This window comes from Eleutherodactylus coqui, chromosome 7, assembly GCF_035609145.1.
Source record: "Eleutherodactylus coqui strain aEleCoq1 chromosome 7, aEleCoq1.hap1, whole genome shotgun sequence".
NCBI classification, from domain to species: domain Eukaryota; kingdom Metazoa; phylum Chordata; class Amphibia; order Anura; family Eleutherodactylidae; genus Eleutherodactylus; species Eleutherodactylus coqui.
Window position 1 is genome coordinate 210,159,637 of NC_089843.1, and position 14,572 is coordinate 210,174,208.

The following is a 14,572-nucleotide window of genomic DNA, read 5'->3' on the forward strand; positions in this document are numbered from 1 at the left end:
ATGAGATAGATATGAGATAGATAGATAAATAGATAGATAGGAGATAGATATGAGATAGATAGATAGGTAGATATGAGATAGATAGGAGATAGATAGATAGATAGATAGATAGATAGATAGATAGATAGATAGATAGATAATGTGTTTATGAAGCACTGAGCTGATGCACACTACCCTTGAAGGAAATGTTGTTGCAGCCACGATCACGCTTCACTATGAACTCTTTATACTATTTGTCATTTTGCTATAAGAAAAAGCAAGAAAGGAAAACACTATCAGCTACTAATGATTTTGTTCTTTGTCTCCGCAGCCCCGTCTCCAGTCACTCATGTGAAGAAAGGAAAAATTTCCAGAAATAGCATTTCCTTGTCTTGGCAGGAACCAGAGCAGCCCAACGGTATCATCCTGGAATATGAGATCAAATACTTTGAAAAGGTCTGACCTTCTGTAACGTACAATTATATCTTTGTGTTATTTGCTCTCACTAACTCTTCTTGGTTGGGGAGCCATCAACTACATAGGGAAATTGATCACTAATTGATTGTGTCTGCAGTAAATTACCAGGGTGACTTCTAGTGTGTGTTTTTCATTAGTGTGGCACATCAGCTTGGGAAAACACATTAAAAGTTCAGGTCGGTGATATTGGCAGACTTCGCTCATCTGAATAAAGGTCACTCCGATGAACTAATATAAAAGCTATGAAACTGTTAATGTGTATGAGAACTTTTTACGACACGTCGGTATATTGCATTGGGACGGGCCTCATACAGTCGGTGCAGGAAGGCATGCGGCATGTAAATAATTGACTTCAAATGCCGGCTGCAAGTCGTTGATTATTTTGATAAAGCTTGCAAACAAAGCGCAGGAAATGAAGGCATGTCTGAAATATTCAACTTGCTAACAGCGCGTGCGTCTGTAATTTTTCTTTCCTAGTCCTGTACTGTGCCAGAGGCAAAAGCAATTATGTGATGCGATAAGAGAGAGCCTTACTAAGAATGAAGGGATATAAACTGATACAGTGAAAGTGAGCAAAGAAAGAGAAGAAAACGCCATGGAAATGAGCAGTTTAGGGAGAGGGCTTGACAAATATACAGGGCTTTGTGGCGAGCGCCTTAAAGGGGTTGTCCCGCGCCAAAACGGTTTTTTTTTTTTTTTCAATAGCCCCCCCGTTCGGCGTGAGACAAACCCGATGCAGGGGTTAAAAAAAAAAAACGGACAGTGCTTACCTGAATCCCCGCGCTCCGGCGACTTCTTACTTACCTTGTGAAGATGGCCGCCGGGATCTTCTCCTTCGGTGGACCGCAGATCTTCTGTGCGGTCCATTGCCGATTCCAGCCTCCTGATTGGCTGGAATCGGCACGTGACGGGGCGGAGCTACGTGGAGCCGCTCTCCGGCACGAGCGGCCCCATTCAGAAAAGAAGAAGACCGGACTGCGCAAGCGCGTCTAATCGGGCGATTAGACGCTGAAAATTAGACGGCACCATGGAGACGAGGACGCTAGCAACGGAGCAGGTAAGTGAATAACTTCTGTATGGCTCATAATTAATGCACGATGTACATTACAAAGTGCATTAATATGGCCATACAGAAGTGTATAACCCCACTTTGTTTCGTGGGACAACCCCTTTGTGGTGATTTTAGGCGGAGCCATTGACGTTCAAAAAATGGTGCAAACGACAAAAAGGGAATGAGAGTTGAACGATGATTGGGAATCGTGCGCTTCCTGTTCGTTGTTCAGTTCCTGCAGGTCTAGTAATCTTTGTTGGCTCATTCACCTGTCGTTTCCTTTAAACGCTATATAGAGACATCTATAGGGTGGGTGAGGAGACTTAGAAGGCCATGCATGTTCGTCCGGGAAATGTATGCAAATAAGGAAGATGGAACAGGAGCTCTGCAGCGCCACCTATTGGATGGCAGCATTCCTGCAAATCAATGTCAGACTATTTATACAAGTCTTTATAAGAATGATTAGGAATTGACCACAAGCCAGAAATCCATACACAGACAGCTGTTTCAGGGTTTTTGCCCCTCATCAGTGTGCGGTAGGTTTCTGGTTTGGCTAGTGAGAGGCTTATGATGTGGGCCCTCAAGGTAGGGCACCTAGATTGTGTATCAAGTAGAGATATGCGAGCACCAAAATGCTCTGGTCCTCGTTATTCGAGTCGAGCTTTTAATAAAATTCGAGAGCTCTATTCGAGTAACGAACCCCATTGACTTCAATGGGAAACTCAAGCATTTTTGTATGGGACCCGCCGGTTGCCAAGCTTTTTTTTTCTTTCCTGTATTCATTCTCTCTCTCTCTTCCGCCAAGCCTGCCACAAACAACCGTTGACATGCACAGCGGGGAGGGGTCAAATCTGACACATCAGCGGCGGGGAGGGGCCAAAACTGGGGAGGGGCCAAAACTGGGGTAGAGTCAAACACGGCGTGATGCTCGCTAGAGTATCGAGCACCATCGTGTATGCTAATACTCCAATGAGCATCAAGCTCGGAAGAGTACGTTCCCTCAACTCTAGTGTCAAGGCCATGAATGATCCTCTGGGGAATATATGCAACAATACCTCTGCAGCGCCACCTATTGGATAGCAGCATTCCTGCGAATCAATGTGAGACCCTTTAAACAAGTCTTTATAACATTGGTTGGGAATTGACCACAAGCTAGAAAACCATTCATGTTTACATAGAAATGTGAAATGCTGAACGAGAAGTGACTGATTCTTAACGATGGGTCTGCCTGTCTAAACAGACTGCATGAGCGCAAACTAGCTGGTGATGACGTCATCATCTCGTGCACTCATGTAAATGAGAAATGTGCAGTTCTTGCTCTGTGTAAAAGGAGCCTTCAGAGGAGTGTATGTGGAAAAACACTCACCTACGCACAACGCATTTACACCATTAATGATGTGCTTGTGTGCGTTTTGGCACATATTTCTGTATTTTTTGCCCTTGCAGATCCAGTTCACATGAGCGCAGGACACATCCCAGCCATGATTTTAAGGGCTATTTACCTTGATGAGTGTCAGAAATTTTTTTTTCTTCCCACTGAATTGAGTGTGCATTTGCAAACTTCCCATAGACTTCTATGGAGAGCTTTGTTGCATAAATGTGCACAAAAAATAGTGCCAAGAATAAATTCACTGAAATCAATGGGTTCTATTCCCAGCATATGTCTCTTGTCTCTAAAGATTCGGGGGGCGGCGGGGGTGAGCGGTGAGTTGCGGGAGTGAGCAGGGGGGGGGCAAGAGAGAGAGATCTCCCCCCCCCCCCCCGTTCCTCCCCGCTCGGGGCAGGTACTCGCAAAAGGCAATACTCGCTCGAGTAATTTACCTTAGCGAGTACGCTCGCTCATCCCTAAGCAGGACCGATTTTCTCGCTTTTTTTTTTTTTTTTTAAACTTGCTCGCAATAGTACAGAGTTTGAATGGTCCCGAAAATAGAATTTAAAAACCCCACGGTCCATGCACAACTATGCTTTGTAGTGGTAAGTGTAGTTGAGCAAATGCCCCTGCCCTCAGTATTGTAACATACCATACTGTCTTATATTATTTTTTGCCCCAAAAGAGGTTCTGGGGCTTATTTCCTCGGAATATCTTATTTTACTAACCTATCAGGTTCGGTCTAGGTTCCTCCCCCCCTGTTCTCCAAAGCTCTGGTGTGGTTCCTGCAGTCCTCAGCCGACCACACAGGATTACTTCCTGGTTATGGGATTCATAAATCCCGCCTCCAAGAAGCGATGGCTGTGATTGGTTTTTCAAGCACTGCATTGATTGGCTGAACCATGGTGATCAAAGAACCAATCACAGCCATCACATCATGTAAGCGGGTCTTATTAATTGGCTGAGCCATAGCTCAGCTAATTAATATTTTCTGCTTCCACAATGCGATGCCTGTGATTGGTTCTTCCAGCGCTGCTCAGCCGAACAATGCAGTGCTCAATGAACCAATGTGATGGCTGTGATTGGTTCTTCGAGCGCTGCTTAACCAATCAATGCAGTGCTCGATGACCCAATCACAGCTATCACTTCGTGAAGAGTGGATTTATGAATTTGCTGAGCCAAGGCTTAGCCTCCATGACGTGTTTATCTGTTAGATAATGTGTTCCTTTTTTTCATGTAATGTAACTAGGGCTTATTTTGGGGTAGGGTTTATATTTCAAGCCTCGATGAAAATCCTGAAAAATCAGGCTAAGGGCTTATTCAGACATGCGTATATCAGCCAGGTTTTCATGCCCAGACGCAATATATGCTGTCCTTCCCACTCACCGGCTCTCTGCTTCTCTCCTCCCCTCTGAGCAGAGCTTAGCTTCGCCCCCTCCCCTTTGCAAACGAAGGAGTGGAGGAGAGAGGCAGAGAGCTGGTGAGTGGGAGGGAAGGGGGGACTGCTTGGATGGAAGTGTATATCACCCGGCCATGAAACCGTCGGCAGATATACACTTGTGGAAATAAGCCCTGAGGCTTATTTTTGGCGAAACATTGAAGTATTTTACCAATCCACGTGCACAGCTCAAGCAAAAGAATAAGCGAGAGAAAGAAAACTTCGAGGCTCAAACATTTCGTCTCATGCATGTGTAAGGTCATATTACAGACTCGTTGACAGATAACATGCTGCTACATGGTGCATCCGTGTAACAACATATTTTCCCCTAGAAGCAATGCTGCACAACATAAAACATAATACAATATAAAATCAAATAATGGCATGTAGCAGACTAATAATACTGTCATATTCCATATCTGTACATTATGGGCCCATAATACAGCCCCACACACGAGCCCTAATAGTCAGCAGTTTGCGTAGGTCACAATTTGGATTAATGCTGCTCAAAGGTAATTATCCCCATCGGTGTCCTTTACAGTCACCAAACAAAAGTAACAGTCATCGCTGTGGTTGCTCTACTCATGCCATACCATGCACTTCCTTTGCCCGTTCCACCACAATGTGACTTGTCTTGGTCCTCCTCTATCACTGTGAAGTCAGCTAAATAAGCTCTTTCCAGAAAGTCTGTAATAGTCCATCTCTGCTGATGGAATGTGTATGCCCTGCCAATGAAACATCAGGACGATGGATACATTTTCTTCTTAAAGAGGTTGTCCTGCGAAAGCAAGTGGGTCTATACACTTCTGTATGGCCATATTAATGTACTTTGTAATGTACATTGTGCATTAATTATGAGCCATACAGAAGTTATTCACTTACCTGTTCCGTTGCTGGCGTCCCCGTCTCCATGGTGCCGTCTAATTTCAGCGTCTAATCGCCCGATTAGACGCGCTTGTGCAGTCTGGTCTTCTCCCTTCTGAATGGGGCCGCTCGTGCCGGAGAGCTGCTCCTCGTAGCTCCGCCCCGTCACGTGTGCCGATTCCAGCCAATTAGGAGGCTGGAATTGGCAATGGAACGCACAGAGCCCACGGTGCACCATGGGAGAAGACCTGCGGACCACCGTGGGTGAAGATCCCGGCGGCCATCTTCGCAAGGTAAGTAAGAAGTCACCGGAGCGCGGGGATTCGGGTAAGTACTATCCGGTTTTTTTTTTAAACCCCTGCATCGGGTTTGTCTCGCGCCGAACGGGGGGGCTATTGAAAAAAAAAAAAAACCGTTTCGGCGCGGGACAACCCCTTTAATGTAGCCATATTTATCTCTGTAATGGAAACAAAACACATATGAACATCAGCAAAAACCAGGATACAACGAACAGTAAACAAAGTCTGCTGATAGTAAACAAAGTGAGAATAAGTAATAATATCAACAATATGTCAGAAACAAAGAAAATAATAGCATTCCTGGGATCGGCGGCACAAAAATACCCAGAATCAGGTTAAAAATTCCAAGGACCGGGAGGAAAATGTTTTTTTTGTTCCCCGATGTAATCAGCAATTGCCAAAACTAAACTGAGACTTGGTAGCAATTTTATTAAAGCGGACAGAAATGTCTTGTACGTTTTTTTACTTGTGGAGGGTTTTTTTTCTATAGAAGTAATAGGAAATCAGCCTGAAAATGAATGTTGGACTGATACGTTTTGTGCATTACTTCAACATTCCGGCGTCTGTTGACCAGAACATGAAAACAGATCTGTCATTTGCTTCTTCCTTGGCTGCACAGCTTGAAGTAGGTTCTGTATTGCGAAAAGAAAAAGACGTTTTCAAGCCACATTCAGATGTGGAGGATTTGATACAAACTCCACTCACACATAACAGATTTTTCCTGAGTTATTTTTTATAAAACCGCACAAAAGAGCATAAAATAATGAATTGATTCAGGCTAGTTTCATCGGTAATGGTGATCCCTTTATGGGTGCAATGACCTGGCATCGGGTAGCTCAACCGAGCTGAACTTGAATGGCCGCTAACTTTTTAAACAACTTCCGCTTAAATGACAGCCAAGGTGATAACTATTAAGGTCTCATGTCCACTCGAAAAATACAATCCGCGCAGAATCTGCCGCGGATTTCCGTGGCGGATTCCGCGCGGATTTGCTTTAAATGGTATTTTTTTTTGCCTGCAGATATCCGCACACATTACTGTCAATGTGATAGCAATGTTGCCGATCAGCGCGGCATCCACGGCAAATGGAGCAGCCTCGTTTTTTCTCCCGCGCGCGAAAAACGCAATTCCGCGGCTGCAAAAATCAATTTAATGGACCGCGGACGGCCAATGATTCCCTATGGGCAAAATCCGCTGCGGATTCCGTAATTCCATTTAGCTAGTGGACATGAGGCCTAAAGGTGCTAATTAGAGATGAGCGAGCACCAAAATGCTCAGGTGCTCGTTACTCGAGTCGAACTTTCAGTGATGCTCGAGAGTTCGTTTCGAGTAACGAACCCCATTGAAGTCAATGGGCAACCCGAGCATTTTTGTATATCGCCGATGCTCGCTAAGGTTTTCATTTGTGAAAACCTGGGAAATTCAAGAAAGTGATGGGAACGACACAGAAACGGATAGGGCAGGCGAGGGGCTACATGTTGGGCTGCATCTCAAGTTCCCAGGTCCCACTATTAAGTCACAATAGTGGCAAGAGTGAGACCCCCCCCCCCCCCACACACACACTGTCAGCATAAAGATCGTTCTGCTCTGCCACAGCTGTAACAGCTGTGGCAGAGAAGAACGATGTTAGCCCATTGAATTCAATGGAGCCGGCAATACAGCTGGCTCCATTGAAAGCAATGGGCTGCCGGCGATCGCGGGATGAATTGTCGGGAAGGGCTTAAATATATAAGCCCTTCCCTGCAATTCATCCAGAAATGTGTAAAAATGTAAAAAAAATATACTCACCTTGTCCCGGCAGAACGATGTTAGCCCATTGAATTCAATGGAGCCGGCAATACAGCTGGCTCCATTGAAAGCAATGGGCTGCCGGCGATCGCGGGATGAATTGTCGGGAAGGGGTTAAATATATAAGCCCTTCCCTGCAATTCATCCAGAAATGTGTACAAATAAAAAATATATATATACTCACCTGGTCCTGGCAGACGGAGTTCAGCGCGGCCAGCGGCAGTCCTCCTGAACTGCTCTGAACAGCTGTGAGTAGTATTCAGCAGCCGGGGATATAAAATCCCCGCCTGCTAAATGAGCTGCCTCTAATTGGTCACAGCCTGACCAATCAGAGGCAGATTCCACTCACACACCCATTCATGAATTTATGAATGGGTGAGTGACTGCTGCCTCTCATCTGTTTGGTCCCGCTGAGCCAATCAGAGGCAGCTCATTCAGCAGGCGGGGATTTTAAATCCCCAGCTGCTGAATACTACTCACAGCTGTTCAGAGCAGTTCAGGAGGACTGCCGCTGGCCGCGCTGAACTCCGTCTGCCGGGACCAGGTGAGTATGTATATATTTTTTATTTTTACACATTTCTGGATGAATTGCAGGGAAGGGCTTATATATTTAACCCCTTTCCGACAATTCATCCCGCGATCGCCAGCAGCCCATTGCTTTTAATGGAGCCGGCTGTATTGCCGGCTCCATTGAATTCAATGGGCTAACATCGTTCTGCCGGGACAAGGTGAGTATATATATTTTTTTTTTACACATTTCTGGATGAATTGCAGGGAAGGGCTTATATATTTAAGCCCTTCCCGACAATTCATCCCGCGCTCGCCGGCAGGCCATTGCTTTCAATGGAGCCAGCTGTATTGCCGGCTCCATTGAATTCAATGGTCAGTGCTCGTTTCATCGAGACGAGTACCGCGTGGTGCTCGTCTCGAGTAACGAGCATCTCGAGCACCCTAATACTCGAACGAGCATCAAGCTCGGACGAGTATGCTCGCTCATCTCTAGTGCTAATCACTTTATTTACAAATATTGTCTTTTTGTGTTTAAACAATCACGTTAAGTCCTTATGTACACGGGCAATGCGTTTTTATGTCGGCTGCATCAAGGCTGGAAATTCGCGTCAGAAGATTGGCTCTGTTTACCGGACGCTGTTATTGGCTGCTGCCTGTCCTGACCTTTTACCTGGACCTTGTTTCTGCACCTCTCCTGCCAGCCCTGACTGCAGCTAGTCTTTTGGATGTGCATCTGTTCACAGCATTATGTACTGCGCCTCGACCCAGTGCATCAGCAGCAGCCACATTACTGGGATTATTTGGAAGAGCAATGGTTTGGGGGCCCCCGCAGCAAAGACTGCATCCAGTTAGGAGAAGACAGGGGTTAAAACCAAGGTTTCCCAGGTGCTGCCTCCCCAGATAACCCAAAGTCCAATTAGTGTTGGTCACAGCAGATCAACATCCATATGCCTAACACTTGTATACTGTAGTTTTCACCAGTTTTACATATCTAATTTTCAGTTCTCTCTGAGCTGCTGGGTGGAGACTGCTGCTATGTTTTCTTCTATGTACTGCACATAGAGAAAGCAGTAGATTCTTCTCTCAGTAACAAACGCACATAAACAGCTGCATTAGAGCGGACATTGCACATAAATACCAAGCAGTCTAGATATAATTCCAGCATGTGTGGGGCAGTAAATCACCCACAATTAGTTACAGCAGTACATCTGTGTGAGTCTCTGCAGTAGCAGCTTCCTCCTCCTGCTCTCTACAAACCATTATTGGGCAGCATGAGCAATCAACTTCCCTCACTATGTGTGATCCCTTTTGTTATCTCTGTTACTAGAGAAAGACTTCACTTGAAAATAGACAGCGAGCAACAAATTAAAAGGAACTGAGAAACCTAATGGCAAGCAATTTTGAAGGGTTTTTCAGCACAAAAACAGGATGCTAGTGTATGCCGTTATCATCTCCCACCTAGATTACAGCAACATCCTTCTGGGAAACCTTCCATTTAAAGCTCATGCCTCCCCTCCAATCCATCCTCAACCCTGCTACCCAATTAATCCAACTCTTCCCCCTGTTACACCCCTGCCTTTCCCCTCTTCCAATCCCTTCACTGGCTACCTGTCACCGAGAGAATCCAATTCAAGATATTATCAATGACACACAAAGCTCTCCATAACATGTCCCCGCCATACATCTCTTACCTAATATCCTAATACCTCACGCACATAATCTCTGATACTAGCAAGATTCCTTCTCTACTCTCCCCGGTTGTGTTCCTCACATAATCATCTCCAAGATTTCTCCAATAGGGCACCTAGACTCTGGAAGCCACTACTCCAACACATCACACTCTTCATCACCTTGGAAAGCTTCAAAAAGAACCTGAAAACTCACCTCTTCAGAAAGGCCTACAACCTTCAGTATCTTCTACCCTTATCTACTGTCACCTTCCCCCTCCCGTTGTAGACGATAAGTCCTCACACACAGGGTCCTTTATCCCTCTGTATCAGTTTAAGTCATTTAAAGGCTTTTTTTTTTTTTTTAGAAAATAAGTGTTTATTTGGACGGACAAGCATGTTACAATAATCAAGCCATAGTAGCATCACATACAATGGTACAGTCGATACGTATACATACTTATTGATGCGCCCATTCTCCCACTCCACCACCTCTCCTCCGTGGAGTTTGTTTCTGGCTTGCCTCCGCCCAGTCTTTTTCTTTTAATTAACAGAAGTCAGTCCCACCTCGGGGTAGGGGACCGCGAGGTGGAACAGAACAAAACAAAGAGACATACAATGAAAGCAAAAAGTTAAACAAGGGTAAGGCTCCTAGAAGCCCATAGGGGGATTGGGGGGGGGGGGGAGGGAGATGGGGTGTGGGTGGTCCGGGTAGTGGATTATGCTCGCCTGTTGGGTACCTATTTGCGCAAGCCTTATAGTCTGGTTAGGCAACTCCATTAGTGGGTGGGCTCCGGTATCATCATATCTGAGGTCCCCTGCGCCAGAGGAAGGGCTGCATGGCCCGTTCAGCTCGCGCGGGGGGGGGGGGCCGTCAGGGCACTGGGTGTTTACGACGCATTTGTTGTCCTGGAGATCCAGTCCCCCAGGCCAGGTGACAACCTAAAGTCCAACCATGGCCTCCATGTTGCATAAAACTTCTCCACCGTAGCATCCTCCTCAGCCCTCATCTCCTCGAATCTGGCCAACATGTTCACTGCCTCGACCCAGTGGGTCTTAGTGGGGCTCGTGGTGTCCCGCCAGAGCCTTGGAATTATCTGCCTCACCGCCAGTATGAAAAATTTCAATAAACCCTTTCTCACCTGGGCTATAGATCCCCGGAACATGGACAGTAGGGCCAGCTCAGGCGAGAACACCACGCCTGCCCCAGATAAGTTATTGTATAACTCCTCTACTTCCTTCCATAATGCCGCCACCGGGGGGCAAGCCCACCAAATATGCACCATATTTCCCTGTCCGCTCAGACATCTCCAACAATGGGGGGAGGACTGGGGAAACATTTTGTGTATTCTGACCGGCGTGGTATACCAGTGGGTCAGGATCTTATAATTTAGCTCATGCAGCCTGGAATGCACCGTTGCCTTGTGCGTGAGAATGAAAGACCTCTGCCATTGTTCCGCAGAGAAGGTTTTCCCCAGTTCGCCCTCCCACGTTCCCGCAAACGTCGGGGGCTCGTCCCCCATCTCACGATCCAGCATCAACCTGTATAGTAATGAAATAAGATGCCCAGTAGATTCAGGTGACATGCATAATGCCTCAAAGGGTGTGAGGGCTTTAGATAGGTTCGAGCCGGGTGTCAGGGAGTCCAGCGAGCCCCTCAGTTGTAAGTAAACCATCCAAGCCCCCGGCGGAATCCTGGACTCCGCGAAGAACTCCGCCAACGGCTTTATCCCGCTTTGGCTTATCACATCTCTAAGACGTGGAACCTGTACTGCTGGGGTCAGCAGCAAGGTTCTATTCGTCACAAAAGCCTTGAATTGGGGGTTGGCCAGAATAGGGGTGAGGGGACCCGGGATCGAGACCAGCCCATCTCTTCCGGCAAAGCCCGACCAAGCCTCCCCCAGAAGCCTCAATAGGGGTGACACTCCCGGGTAATCTCTGATCAGGCCGCCCGGGACCCAAAATATCCCCTGGGTCAGGCCTGGATCCGAGTCGAGTTCCATTTTGACCCAAAGTTTGGACTCGCTGTGTTTGAGGAGATCGAGGACGCACCTCGCTATATTAGCCTTGTAGTATAGGGTGAAGTCCGGTAACCCCAGACCCCCCCTATCCCTGGTCCTAGCCAGCGTACTATGCTTTAGTCGGGGCCTGCGTCCTCGCCAGACAAATTTGGTAATTAGGGAGCGTAGGTGCAGCAGATATTGTCTGTGCAGTCGGATGGGGAGGGCCTGGCATAGGTAAAGGAACCTTGGAAGCGACACCATCTTAACAGAGTTGATTCTACCGCTCCAGGACAAGAACAGGGGGTTCCAGATGTTCAAGTCCTTTTCCAGGTTCTCTAGGAATGGTTTGTAGTTTAAGTTAAATGTGTGCGAGGGGTCTACTGGGAGCTGAATACCCAAGTATTTGATGGCTTTGCTTTGCCATTTGAATGGGAACTGTTTTTTCAACCTGAGCTCCTCAGCCTGGGGAATTGAAACATTCAGTATCTCTGTCTTCTGGAGGTTAATTTTAAAGTTACTTATATCACTGAATCCATCAAATTCCCTTAAAAGGACCGGGATACCAACACTTGGGCAGGAAAGGTATATCAGGAGGTCATCGGCGAACAGGGACAGTTTATATTCCTCGTGCCCGACCCTGATGCCCTTAATGGATTCGTTCCCCCTAATAGCGTTTGCCAACGACTCCATTGTTAAAATATAAAGGAAGGGTGACAGCGGGCACCCCTGCCTGGTTCCGTTGTGAATGGGGAAGGGGTCTGATAGTGCCCCGTTAACCCTTACCCTGGCCGTTGGATCCTTATACAGGGCCATTATCCTCTCTCTCATTCGGGGTCCCAGGCCCACGTGTCGCAGAGTGGCCTCTAGAAAGCTCCATCTTACTCTGTCGAAGGCCTTTTCGGCATCGACGGCCATGAGACAGAGCGGGGTCCCCGCCTCCCGGGCCCTCGACATTAGGGACGTGGATTTAATTACGTTATCTCTACCCTCCCTCCCCGGGACAAACCCCACCTGGTCTCTATGGATTAACTTCGGGATGAAGGGTTGCAGCCGAGTCGCTAACAACTTGGCAAATACTTTAATGTCGGTATTAATGAGTGAGATGGGCCTATAGTTGCTGCACACTGTCGAGTCCTTTCCCGGCTTGGGTAAGACCACAATGTGAGCTTGCAGGGCCTGGGCTGGAAAGGGACAACCCCTGTTTACCGCGTTGAAAGCTCCCAGCATCAGCGGGGAAATTTCTTCTTTAAAGATTTTGTAAAATTTAGAGGTGAACCCATCAGGGCCTGGGCTCTTGCCCGTTTTGAGTTCTTTAATTAGGCCGGAGAGTTCCGGCAACGAGAAATCCTCCTCTAGATCGTCAAACACAGCTGAGTCCGTGGCCTTTGGTGCAAAGCTGTTAAGGTATTCCCGTATATCTTCCTCCCCTGTGTTATGCGTGGTCTCGGAGCCCTGTTTCAGGTCATATAGATTATTATAGTATGACCGAAATACCTCCAAGATCTTGGAAGTGGCGTGAGCTACTCCTCCCGATGCCTGTATTTTGGGAATGTGAGTCATAGGGGGTCTCGGGTGTAGCGTCCTGGAGAGCCACCTCCCGCACTTATCGCCGAATTCGAAGGCGCTTCTGCGCATTCTATCTCTAGCTCCTAGGGATTTCTGGTCTAGAATTTGGAGGATTTGGTGCCGAATCACAGAAATTTCTGCTTTTATCACGTCCGAGGGGTGCCCCTTGTTGAGGGTTTCCTTAATGGCCAGATCACCCAGGAGTTTTTGCAACCTGGCGGATCGATCTTTCTTAAGGCGGGCGCCGTGGGAAATGAAAACCCCTCTTAGGACGCACTTAAGGGCCTCCCACTTAACCGGGAGGCTTGTTGTGTCGTTTCTGTGGTTCGCCTCAAAGTCTGATATTGTTTTCTTAATTTCCCCGACGCAAAGCGAGTCGTTAAGAAGATTCTCGTTAAGTCTCCACCTATTCGAGTGTGGCCGTCTACCCATATCTGTTAATTCCCCGTATATTGGGGCGTGATCTGACCAGAGGAAATGGCCCATTGAGCACGCCGGAGCGTAGTCAAGGAGGCTGTGCGAAATAAGGAAATAGTCAATGCGACTGTAGCTATTGTGGACCGCCGAGTGAAAGCTGTAGTCCCTGACACCCGGGTGCAAGATCCTCCACAAATCTATCAGGTGCATCCTCTCCAGCTCCCGTTTTAATGCCCTCCGTGCCATATGTGAGATGGGGGACTTACCCGCCGATGAGTCCGTCTCCGGGTCCAACACCAGATTGAGGTCTCCCCCTAGTATCACTCTGGAACCAGCGGCGAAGGCATCCAATTTTCTCAACGTGGAGATCCCGTAGGAAATCTGACCCTGGTTGGGAAGATATATGTTAGCAAATGATAGTGCAATACCCATAACCTCCAACTTTACAAATACATAGCGGCCCATTGGATCTGTCTCGTGGTCAAGGACAGTGTGTTGGAGCGATTTGTGCAACGCTACTGACACCCCTCCTGCCTTCTTCGTGGGATGAGGGCTATGGAACCACGTGGTGTAATATTTAGAGGAAAGACGCGGGACACACTCCACCTTAAAGTGTGTTTCCTGCAACATTGCTACCATGATCCCCTTCCTGTGTAGGTGGTAGAGAATTTGGTTCCTCTTTTCAGGGGTGTTGAATCCTTTTACATTGTAGGAGCACATGGAGACGTTAGCCATCTACACTGGGGATAGACAAATGCTTTTTGTGTCCCGAGACCCACACCCCATGGGGGTTATGACGGGGGGGGGGGAGAGAGGGGGGGGGGGAACATACAAAACATGAGGCTTGAAGCCTCTCAAACTAAACAAACGTAGATTATGCAATAGCATTTCAATATAGCGCTCAGGCTATAGCCCCTATGGGGGGTGCGGGGAAACCAACGGCGAGGCTAAACTCGCTAGCGGCTCTGGCCAGATGACATTAATATTGCGAGGGATTTAAGCATTACCGGCATGAAACGTGTAAACCTTGAACAGGAGAATCTTGTCGTTATGGAACCTGCAACAAAAGGTTAATAATAACTAGCAGACAGGAGAATGTTATGACTTATTAATGAGAAGCATTTGATCTCAGCGTTTGTCTTTG

At 47.2% G+C, this 14,572-nt stretch overlaps 1 protein-coding gene across 3 annotated transcripts in view; it reads left to right on the top strand.

The window, feature by feature from the left end:
- EPHA5 (EPH receptor A5) overlaps positions 1 to 14,572 on the top strand; it is a 450,721-nt gene that overhangs the window by 363,387 nt on the left and 72,762 nt on the right. For all 3 annotated transcript variants that reach the window (XM_066574297.1, XM_066574298.1, XM_066574299.1), the window contains exon 6: positions 311 to 435. In XM_066574297.1, coding sequence (XP_066430394.1) covers positions 311 to 435 — 125 coding nt within the window. The remainder of the gene's footprint in view (positions 1 to 310; positions 436 to 14,572) is intronic.